The sequence below is a fragment of the Rana temporaria genome, chromosome 12, assembly GCF_905171775.1.
Source record: "Rana temporaria chromosome 12, aRanTem1.1, whole genome shotgun sequence".
Taxonomy (NCBI): domain Eukaryota; kingdom Metazoa; phylum Chordata; class Amphibia; order Anura; family Ranidae; genus Rana; species Rana temporaria.
In genome coordinates this window covers 115,765,470-115,777,894 of record NC_053500.1, presented here as the reverse complement: position 1 = coordinate 115,777,894, position 12,425 = coordinate 115,765,470, and the positions used below count along the sequence as shown (strand labels likewise).

Sequence of the window (12,425 nt, the reverse complement as noted above, 5' to 3'; positions counted from 1 at the left end):
TCTCGCTCTACCAGTCGTAGTGATACCTCACATGTGTGGTTTGAACACCGTTTACATATGCGGGCGCTACTCACGTATGCGTTCGCTTCTGCGCACAAGCTCAGCGGGACGGGGCGCGTTTTCTGGCTCATAACTTTTTTAGCTGGCTCCTAGATTCCAAGCAAATTTGTCAAACCCTGGTGTAAGAGTATGTGATGTACAATATAGTTTATATAGTGCAGGAGTGTGCAATGTACAATATTGTGTATGTAATGCAGGATGACATCAGGGCTTCCTAAACCCTGCCTTAGAGCCTACATATAAATGTTCACCATCAAAAAGACCATGAAAAAAAAATTACAAACAAGGATACAAACAACTGGGCTTAACTCAACCTTTAAATACAGCAAATAATTTTATTTTTAAATGTATCAAAAAACAGATCAAATTAAATATATAAATTCAAGCTACAATAAATAAGACCTTCACCCACAAAAAATTGACAACGTTGCCTAACCTCACTCCCGATAATGTCTGGCCCTCATTCAGCCAATGTAAATCTCAATGTCTAGACTGTCAATAATGACATATTAAATATCATGACTCTAAATCTCCACTGATTAGCTGCACAGACATATTCTTCCACATTCACCAAGAATGAGTTTAGCAGCAATCCATCAATGTAATGTACATATTAACCCAGCACTGGGCATATATAGAGCTGCTCTCATTGAACTGTACATGGTTTGTGGAAAAGGTAATTTGTGAATGCCAAGGCCCAGTTCACACTTGTGCGAGTTGATAACGAATGTGATGCGTTTAAAAAAAAACTAGATTTGCATGTCATCCAAAAAGTCATTGTTTTCCATGACGGTCGTTCACATCTATGCTTTGCGATTCCTCTACGAATGCGATGCGATAATAAAAAGGGTCTTGTGCGAGTTTACAGCTTTGCGTTGCGGATTTAGTCTCCATTTAGATCCGAACGGGTCACCATATGCGGATCGGCACACCACGTGATCCACGGAGCTCCGCTGCTGCCCTCGGCCATAGGAAAGGCCACGGCTTTGGCCTAGCTCATGGTGGCAGCCTAGGTGAGCCTAGAGCGGCGTGCTGACGTCATCACCCGACCTCAACTGCTGTATTTCTTTTTTTTGGTTTATAGCACAAAAAAAAAAAAAAACATTGCAGTGGTGATCAAATACCACCAAAAGAAAGCTCTATTTGTAGGGAAAAAATGGCCATCCTGAGACATCTCTTACAGGTGATCAGCCTTTGTAAGGGCATCTTGCAGCAAGTCTCTTTATTGGCATTCTGGTTTAATTTGAGAAGGCTTAAGTAATCACGTGCTGTTTGTTTTATTGTGCCCTTGTGCCTCCCATTTCTACAATTACAGTAAAACCTTTGTATTGCAAAGCTGTGAAGTCTTTTAACTAATCACTACTTCATAAGCAGAACAGTTTACAGTTTTACAAGTTAATTAAAACAGTTGGGGGTCCAGAAAATGGATGAATATATTTTGTAGTCATCATTTTCTCAAACTCTAATAGTAAAAATTGCCCATTGCTCTAGATTAAACATTGATTAGGACCAAGAACAATTCTCAGCACGCTTAAGCTTACGGGACAGTTTTCTTTAATTATAAATAAAGCAAAGATCTTTGTTACTGTGGATTTTAGTGTAACGGAGGTTCTAATTGGGTAATTGCAGCTATTATATTTTAACTGAAGATAATAAGCCTACAGAATGGTTGGTACGTTCTGTCACTTGATATTATGAAACAATACCCCCATGGTGAATGGGATTTTAAGGGCAACTACTATATCTAATAAGGTTGTATAACATCGTATATTTATTAATACATGTTAAAATTCCATCGCTGGTATCACAACAGTAAAAGTTAAAGCTATATGGCTAACGTTGCATATTGGTTAGGTTTATGACACACTGTTGTTTCATAATCCTAACCAATATGTAACCTCAGCCTTCTAGTTTTGCTAACTTTTAACATGTATTAATAGCAGTGGCGGCTGGTGCTCCAAATTTTTGGGGGGGCGCAAACGAAGAAAAAAAAAAATTGCAGCCTCACTGTACCTATCAATTGTCACCACTGTGCCATGCCATCAAATGCAGTCACTGTGCCATCAAAACGCAACCACTGTGCCATCAAAACGCAGCCACTGTGCCCCCAATTGTTGCCACTGTGCCCCCAATTGTTGCCACTGTGCCCCCAATTGTCGCCACTGTGCCCCCAATTGTCGCCACTGTGCCCCCTGGTACGTCCCGAGGATGAGCTTCAGGAAGCCGACTACAGCCTCAGGGCTGTACTCGGACAGCCTATCAGGGTCGCTGCCGCTATTCAGCTGACCGGCGCTCAACATCTGGCCAGCTAAATAGTGGGCGGCAGCGGCGAAAATATACAGATTCATACAGTGTATGAATCTGTATATTTTACTGGCTGTGAGCGAGCCAGAGGGGGCGGCGCTCCTGCGTCCCTATGGACGCACCGCCACTGATTAATAGATCTGTGATTTTATACAACCTTATTGGATATAGTAGTTGCCCTTAATACCCATTCACCTTGGGGATATTGTTTCATTACAAATCAGAATGTTGACACACTATGGTTTTTCTATGGTGGACCTTTTGCTATTTCATATTAGAACTATATTGTTTCTTGGCACACTTTTTTTTTTTTTTTTTGTATCCTTCATGTTGATTATCAAATACTAGAATTATCGTGGGGGCTACATGGTCTATATTCCTCTTTTTAAGGGGGACCTGTTATCTGATAACATCCCTCAACCTAAACTACCCTGGTTTACTCCTTAAAGGTGAAAGTTTTCGCCTTAATGCATTCTATACATTAAGGTGAAAAAAATTACGAGAATACCGGTATCACCAGCCCCCCCCCCCCCCCCATTTACTTACCTGACCCCTCGAAAGTCCTGCGCCGTGAACGCGCTGTTTTCTTAGCCGACTTTCCGGCTCATTCATTGGTCGATTGAAGCAGCGCAGCCATTGGCTCATGCTGCTGTCAATCACAACCAATGACGCGGTGTGCTGGGGCCGAGTGATACAGTCGGCGGCTATGGGCATCTGCTGTATCACGAGAGCGCACCCGCAAGGACTCCACACCATGCAAGCTCTCTCGCATGAATGTGTGAAGTTCTTGCAGGGAGGACCAGAGACAGCCGCTGAGGGACCCCAGAAGACATGGATCAGGGCCACACTGTGCAAAACGAGCTGCACAGTGGAGGCAAGTATAACATGTTTGTTATTTTTAAAAAATAAAAAAAATTCCCTTACAAACCCTTTAATGGTAAGAGTCTTTAACACGTCTGAACAAATTGCCTCTTTGGGATCCTTCTGGGGCTGGTTACACTACCAAATCTTGAGATATTGGTTATATGATCACAGCCGAATAGGAGGATCAGTGTTTAGGAAGAGATGGCGTTTGGCTGGATATGCCTGTATATCAGTTCCCTCGTGCACTTTAGCGTATACTGCTCACCTAATGCCTTGGCATTTGGTGACCAGACCAGTTCTGGAAGTACCCTGGGGACACTGTCATTTTTCCCATTAAGGAAGATACGCATCAAAACGCATCATTCCCCGGCCCCCTCTTCTTTCCCCTTAACTCATAGATTCTCATCTCTTCAATGATTCCTGTGTATCTCATTCCTCTGTTGCTTCAACGGGCCGAGGATTTGAAATCCCTGTTGCTTGATCTCCTAAACATACCTCGTAAAGGTACATATAGGAGGCATTCTAATTGGTCGGCGCCCTCACTTGGACAGCACCAATCAATCAGAACTTGCCTAGCCCATCTTGTCAGTTGGGGGTGAAGAAAAGAGAAAAAGCCAGGGGGTTTCAAATCCCCGGACTGGTTAAGTGGCGACCTGATGTCTCCTAGTGGGTGATGGCCGGCCTCTGGTACAGCGAGACCGGGGGGATGGGAAGGAGGTCCAATGTAAGTTCACATTACAGATTTTCTGTAAAGGTGAACTTGGGCTTTAAATGAAGTGCTGGAACCTAGCAATTTAGGTTATGCTTTAAATTTTTGATCATGCTATCATTGGACTGTAGGTCTGCTTAAAGGCACTTTTTATTAAGAAGGTCTTTTACTATTATAGTGGTTAATTGTACGGTATCTCCTCAGGTAAAGAAGCTGCAGTCGATTCTGAAGCCGATGATGTTGAGAAGGTTAAAGGATGATGTGGAAAAGAACCTGGCACCTAAGCAAGAAACCATCATTGAGGTGGAACTGACCAATATTCAGAAGAAATATTACCGAGCCATTCTGGAGAAGAACTTTACATTCCTGGCCAAAGGGGCCAACCAGCATAACATGCCCAATCTAATTAACACCATGATGGAGCTCCGAAAGTGCTGCAATCATCCATACCTCATCAACGGTGAGTGTAGCCTACAGACCACTTGTGTCACTTGGTGTTTTTTTTTTTTTTCTATTCAGCTATCATGGCCACTTAATCGTTTTGTAGCGTTGACTTCTTTCGAAAAAAAAAAAAGAATGAGCAGGTTACTAAGGGCAAATGTTTGTCAGAGAAATATAGTTACATTCACAAACTTTAATTTTGTTTTTCATCCATGGAGGGTGTGGAGACGCGACCCTGTGTCACAGGTGCATGTGAGCAATGTATATCTGATTTTGGCAGGAATATTGATTGCACATCTGTGGGCTGGGTTTATATTTCTCTCAGGAAGACAGCTCAGGGCTCACACTTTGGAACAGTGCCACCCTACAGGCAGGTGGCCTGGTGTAGGAGTCTTGAGGACTTTCAGGTGGAGATGGCTCCAAGAGAGGTGGCAGTCTGAGCGTGTATGTCTCCAGGAGGCAGACGTGGTCCGCGATCAAGCAGCACAAAGCTGAGCGAGTAAGCTCCCAGGAGGGAGTTTTTGACTAAGTAACAGTGAGTGAGCCAGGAGGCTTAAATTTCTGTTATACAATGATGGTGAAACCCCCCTGCGAGATTTTCTGTGATGTTTGTTTCATTTAAATAAAATGCAAGTAGTGTTTAATGCAGAGGGCCTTCAAGGGACATCATAAGGTTCCTCATAATATTAAGATTGCTACTGCTGGCAGAACGCATCTTCATCAGTAGAAAATTAACCTCTTCTTGTGTCCCTCCAAGTTACTCCTGGCCCCTACCTTCTATCGAGTGCCCCCTCAGCCAGCAGCTCTCTATGGGGGCACCTGAGCTGAGTCAGAGCTCTGTGTATCCATTCAGACATGGAGCTTTGACCTGCCCCCCCCCCTCTCCTCTGATTGGCTGACTGACTTTGACAGTCATGGGAGCCAATGGTAGCGCTGCTGTGTCTCAGCCAATCAGGAGCAGTGTACTGGATGGCTTAAATACTCGTGGGCATCACTGGAGAGAGATGGGGCTCAGGTAAGTAATTAGTGGGGTGCTGGAAGGGCTGCTACACAAATGCATAAAATTCATTAAAGAGGGAGTTCACCCTAAAAATAATTTTTAACCTTAGATTGATGCTCATTTTGTCTAGGGGAATCTGCTAGTTTTTTTTAAATCGAAGCTGTACTTACCGTTTTAGAGAGCGATCTTCTCCGCCGCTTCCGGGTATGGGTCTTCGGAACTGGGCGTTCCTATTTTGATTGTCAGTCTTCCGACTGGCTTCCGACGGTCGCATCCATCGCGTCACGAGTAGCCGAACGTCGGTGCGGCTCTATACGGCGCCTGCGCAACGACGTTCGGCTGCTTTCGGAAAATCGTGACGCGATAGATGCGACCGTCGGAAGCTTGTCGGAAGACTGTCAATCAAAATAGGAATGCCCAGTCCCGCAGCCCATACCCAGAAGCGGCGGAGAAGATCGCTCTCTAAAACGGTAAGTACAGCTTTGATTTAAAAAAAAACACCCGATTCCCCCTGACAAAACGAGCCTCAATCTAATGTTAAAAATTCATATTTCCGGGTGAACCTCCACTTTCGGATTAAAAACTTTCTGTCTTTACAACCCCTTTAAAGCTATTTTGTGCAGAGCCCTTCTAAACCTCTTGTTTTTATTGTATTGTACCTGTACTGTCTCTCTTTAATAGTGTAAAAATCTGTGTAACCTGTTGGGGCTAAATAAATCCTATATAATAATATGTCATTCTTAAGTCTGCCAAAACCTCAGAAAAGTTGTTTTGTGTGTGAAGGTGCACCTATATTTTTCAGAGGAGGGGGACAATGTGCATTTTAAATACTAGGAATGTAGGAGAGGGCAACCCAGGGCTACAAACGCGTTTTGCTTCCTTCCCTTCTTCCAGATTCTTAAAGGCAGGAATGATTCCTATAATGCTAAAAGCTAAGAAACCTACTTCTTGCAATGTCTGGCATCAGATGTGAAAAGCATACTTGTCTTAAAGTGGTAGTTAAAGCGGAGTTCCACCCTATTTTACAACTTCTTTGCATTCGTTTTTACACTGCCCCCTTAAATATATTTGGGATGTTTTTTTTTTTTGTCTTTTAAAAACTCTCGTTTTTATCCGTGAGTCTCTTATTCCCCCGCCGCGGCGGAATGACCCCCCCCCCCCCCCCCGCCGCATCCAGCGCTGCTATGCCTCCTGGGATATGTGTTTCATCAATCCCAGGAGGCTGGCCTCAACATCGCAGCCGTGGATGAACATCTCGGGGGGCGGGAGGGAGGGAGGGCAGTGCCGCCCATAGAGGTGGTGTCCTTCCTCTTCTCCCTCTCCAACTCCTTCCCCGTCCTAGCTCCTCCACCCGTCCTAGCACCGCCCCCGTCCTAGCACCGCCCCCGTCCTCCTCCCTCCACCACCCGCCCCCCCGCCGTCTGTCTCCGGTGCACGGAGATACAGATCATCAGACAGACAGAGCGGATCTCACTCTGTCTGATAGATCTGTATGTGAGAGCACCGAATGTAGTACAGCCCCGCCTCCCTGTACATAGAAACATCGCTCTGCACTGTGTGTTACAATTCTAGTGCAGGGAGGCGGGGCTGTACTACGATCAGTGTACTCACATACAGATCTATCAGAGATCCGCTCTGTATGCCTGATCATCTGTACCTCCCCCCACTCTGCACATAATGTTGTCACCGCACTGATGTCACCGCACTGATGTCACCGCACTGATGTCACCGCACTGATGTCACCGCACTGATGTCACCGCACTGATGTCACCGCACTGATGTCACCGCACCGATGTCACCGCACTGATGTCACCGCACTAACAAAATGAATTTATTGACAGTGCACATGTCTGGTATATGTATACACACCACATATATAACAAGAGATATATATATATATATATATATATATATCATCTTGTTATGTAGATATATCTGCACAGGAACAAATTATTTCGTATATTTACTGGTTCCTGGAAGGAGGAGGGGAGGTTTGCATAGATAAGAGGCGGTAACTTCCTCTGACACTCCCGTTGCTATTGAAACCTGATCTGAAACCTATTACACTGCTTGTACAGCACTGAGCATGTGCGAGGCTGAAATCCAGGAAGTCATACAGTCTGGCTTCATGATGCCCACACTTAAGATGGCCCCAGTCAATTTCTGTTTTATAAAGTGTCTAAATGCTGTAACAACCTAACAAAACAGACCTTAGTTTACAGACTAACTGTAGTAGAATACATTAAGCTTGTGTATTACAGGGGTTTTCATATTTAAAAAAAAAAAATTTTTTAATTTGTGGCCGGAACTCCGCTTTAAGTCTTTACTACCACTTTTACCTACAGGTAAGCCTATAATAAGGCTTACCTGTAGGTATAAAGAATATCTCTTAAACCTGTACGGTTTGGGAGATATTCCCCTCGCAATGTGCCCCTGATTGTAGCGGCGCATGCGCAGCGGGGATCCTCGGCTAAAGGGCCGGCAGTCGCCGGACCTTGACAGAATAAAATCTCCCACGCGCATGTGCGGGAGTGACGACATTGCCGCTCCAGTCAATCACAGCGCTGGGGCGGCGATACCTGGGAAAAAACACGCCAAGGCAAGATGACATCTCGCTCGGCGTGGACCAGGTAAGTTCTCTACACCTCGTTTTAAGGCAAGTATACTAGCTCATTATGGCTTTTGCCTTACAGGTGTAAAAAAAAGAAATTGCGGGTATACAACCGATTTAATGTTTTCTACCTGGAGCCTCAAAACTGTTTCTCTGAATGATGAATCCTCTTCTCCCTGCAGCTAGGTCTAGATTAGTACCTTGCTCTCATCCACTGCTTCTTTAGAAAGACCAATTTTCATTTTTTTATTACAAATGGATCCCTTACGGGTGTGCTGGCTTCACATGTCACCATTTTTAGGTGGCTAACTCAGACCATGATCCAGCCTATGGTTTTAATGTTAATGTTCTTGCAATAATGTGTCTCGGGTTGCACAAAAATATTTCTTGACTAATAAAAACTGCTCACTCAGCGCCTTCTGCTTCGTCTCTGATGTATAGTGCCGTTCTGTTGGAAATGTTAGGTAATGGAAGCTGCGGCTCGCCAGTTTTTTTTTTTTTTTTTTACAACAAACTCCTTGCTTTTGGCTCAGAATTAGGCAATGATATTCTGCAACAATGAATCAAAAACCCCTGGACATGCATGCATCCAATCGGTTACTGGGTTTTTGGATAGAAGGGAATGTTGATCCCTTTTTGTTTGTTTTTTTCCCCCATATTTTTGATGAATTGATTGCAGGGATTTGTAAATTATCCACTAGAGGCAAAGTAGATTGGCCACAAACCTCAATTTACCTACCTTCCTGTCTAATAACGGTAAACTGATAGGTAATTGGCCACCCGGAAAATGCATTGGGTCTGCTGAGAAATAGACTTTTATTGGGAGACAGATCAGTAAAACTCAACCACTGTGACGTGTTTTCAAGAATAATTGCAAGAGCAACTGTTTTTTGAGGTGACCTGTTTCAATGATGACATTTCTTTTGAAAAGCTTTGGCAAGAACAGTTGCATTTGATTTACTACCACTAGATAATCCTTGGCTAGGATCACGGAAAACCTTCATAGGCAGCGTGACATGAATTGTCAAGATGAGATTTGCTTTGTTTATAAGCACATTAATCCTTTAATGTTTCACTTATGGTGAGAACACACAGCCTGATTCAGTGGCCCAGTGTGATGATCAGGTGAGAAACCACTTGGCATCTCTGCAATAGGGTGATCTACGATTCTTGCCTATTTTTTTTTTTTGTTGATTAATTTTTTCAAAGAAATGGGAAGGAAGGGGATATTTTTGTGTAATCCTGTTAATTATGCTGATCACATTACAAGCAAGTTTGAGGATGAGCAGACGTCTCACTGCCATCAATTCTAACGGAGACATCTAATCATTTTTAACGTAATCTGCTAAGTGTCTCTGACCTCACTAGTGAAATTAACCACTAGATTTGTGTTGAAATGTGTATCATCAATAATGAGTGTCTGCAGACAAAAGTAAAGCATGGTGGATGTTCGTTGCAAGTTTGGTGCTGCATTTATGCAAATGGTGTTGGACATTTAGTCAGGATCGGTGGTGTCGTTGGTGCTGGGAAGTGCGGGCGAGTGCTTGTCCATTGCGCGGGGAGTCCTGGGGGTGGTGGTTTTGCATTGTTGAGTCTGTCTGGGGTTGCGCGGAGAGATTTGGAGCGGCCTTCATCCAGGTTGGTTCTCCGGGATGTGTGGGGAAACCTGCCTGTCAGTTTGCTTCAAAAACTGTGTGCAAGTGTATCTAGAAGAATTGATCCTGTTTTGAAGGCAAAGGATTGTCACACCAAATAAATATAATGGAGTTTTAGTATGTATCTAAAGACAGGGTTTGACAAATTTGCTTGGAATCTAGGAGCCAGCTAAAAAAGTTAGGAGCCAGAAATTGCGCCCCATCCCGACGAGCTTGCGTGCAGAAGCGAACACATACGTGAGCAGCGCCTGCATATGTAAACTGCATTCAAACCACACACGTGAGGTATCGCCGCTATTGGTAGAGCGAGAGCAATAATTCTAGCCCTAGACCTCCTCTGTAACTGAAAACATGCAACCTGTAGAATTTTTTAAACGTCGTCTATGGAGATTTAAAGGGTAAAAGTTTGTCGCCATTCCACGAGCGGACATAATTTTGAAGCGTGACATGTTGGGTATCAATTTACTCGGCGTGACAGAAAGTATTGCAACGATCGCCATTTTATTCTCTAGGGTGTTGGGATAAAAAATATATATAATGTTTGGGGGTTCTAATTAGAGGGAAGAAGATGGCAGTGAAAATAGTGAAAAATGACATTAGAATTGCTGTTTAACTTGTAATGCTTAACTTGTAATACCAACGGCCACCACCAGATGGCACCAGCTTACACATCTGGTGGTAATAACTTGTAATACCAACGGCTCACCACCAGATAGTGGCAGCTCACAAAAAAAAAAATATATATATATATATATATATATATATATATATATATATATATATATATATATATATTTTGCCCCCCTTCCAAGCCAAGTCGCCAGGACCCTATTTCTAGTCGCCATGGCGACCTGGCGCCCGGGATTTGTCGAGCCCTGTCTAAAGAGATCCTATCGATGATGATGTCTGCACACCTCCCAGACATTTATTCTTATCCAGCCACACTCCCTTGATGTCTCCTTGCACGGCCAGAACCTGAGTAGTCAATCAGGCCCGAAAAATGCCACGCTGAGGGGTGCCATGGCATTATGTCCCAACTCCAACAGCGGAGCTTAGGCAAGCCCTAGATTTATAGACTTTCTTTCCTTCCACCGTGGGTGAATTGAAAGAAAATTGCTTGATTCCCCCATCAAAACAGTCAGTGTTGATGGGGGAATGCCTCCAGCAGCACTATTGTATTCTGCTGGGGAGAGGGCTGGGATGCGGGGAGCCTTCCCAGCCAGCAGAATGCAATGACTATTTCTACCAGCTGTAGCCACCAGCAGTAATCGCATCCAGAAAAATTGGACAGGCCGTTTGTTCCCTAGTTGACTGATGAATCGACTTTGGTAGAATCAGCCTGTATGGCTGGCATTGGACCAACAGGGATACTGTAGCAGACAGGTGGTGGGGGAGTGTGACTGCATAATTATATATTTCTGGGGGGAGCGATTTACAGATACTGGCCCAGATTCACGTACGACTTGCGCCGACGTATCTTCTGATACGCCGCGTAAGTTCTGGGATGCGCCGTCGTATCTGTGCGCCTAATTCTCAATACAAGATACGCCTGAATTTTGGCTTGATCCGACTGACGCAAGTCTCCTACGCCGTCGTATCATGGGCGCATATTTATGCTGGCCGCAAGGGGCGCTTCCATTGATTTACGCGGCAAATATGCAAATTACCGAGATACGCCGATTCACGAACGTACTTGCGCCCGGCACAGTAGTATACGCCGATTACGTAAGGCGTACGACCAAAAGCAGGTGTAAGTCATGTTAGGGTATGGACGTCGGAAACGACGGAACAGCCATCGTATTTTACATCGTTTACGTAAGTCGTACGTGAATGGGGCTGGGCGTAGGTTACGTTCACGTCGTTGCCATTGAGCCGGCGTATCTTAGGGCGTAAATTCTACGTGATTCTGAGCATGCGCCGTTCGTTAGGCCCTTCATTTACATGGAGTCACACTTCATTTCAATACATCACGCCCACTATCTGCCTACTTTGAATTAGGCAGGCTTACGCCGGCCCATTTACGCTACGCCGCCGTAACTTAGGGAGCAAGTGCTTTGTGAATACTGGCCTTGCCTCGCCTCTCTGTTACGTCGGCGTAGCGCATATGAGATGCACTACGCCGCTGTACGTGAATCTGGGCCACTGTCACTTTTTGTGTGTCTATTAAATATGTTGAAAATTTGTTCTAAAAATTCTAACATTTTCTTAGGTGCTGAGGAAAAGATTTTAGAAGACTTCCGTAAGACGCACAATCCCGATGCCTCGGATTTCCAGCTCCAAGCAATGATACAGGCAGCAGGAAAACTTGTGCTGATTGATAAGCTATTGCCGAAACTCATTGCTGGAGGGCACAAAGTTCTCATCTTTTCCCAAATGGTTCGCTGCTTGGACATCCTGGAGGACTACCTAATCCAGAGAAGGTGGGTCACATCTAGTGTTCTGTATAGAATAAAGGGATACGCATTGGTATGAAATGGGCTATAGATGTCGTCTGCTTCTTCTTTGAAGTAGAGGTTTTAGTGGCGTTTTGAAATTATTTTAAATTGGAAAGGCTGCATCAAGAGTTGGTTTCCTTTCTCCATGTGAAGATAGTACTACCGTATATTGTAGAGTCTAATTATTCTGAAGATTTGCTTTGACACAAGTGAATACAGGAAGGTATGCAGAAAAAAAAGGACAATGTCAAAAGTTTAGGAGTCCAAGAGAATTTCATCATATAAGTCTAAAGGTAATAATTACCGTTTCTTCCAAATATGTGCCATGTATTCACCCTCCATTAAT

General features: G+C 44.1%; 1 protein-coding gene across 1 annotated transcript in view; it reads left to right on the top strand.

Annotated features, from left to right (window-relative positions):
* Nucleotides 1–12,425, top strand: part of CHD6 (chromodomain helicase DNA binding protein 6) — a 169,067-nt gene that overhangs the window by 99,627 nt on the left and 57,015 nt on the right. Inside the window, exons 15-16 of the mRNA XM_040330292.1 lie at nucleotides 4,142–4,397; nucleotides 11,854–12,064. Of these exons, the coding sequence (XP_040186226.1) occupies nucleotides 4,142–4,397; nucleotides 11,854–12,064 (467 nt within the window). The remainder of the gene's footprint in view (nucleotides 1–4,141; nucleotides 4,398–11,853; nucleotides 12,065–12,425) is intronic.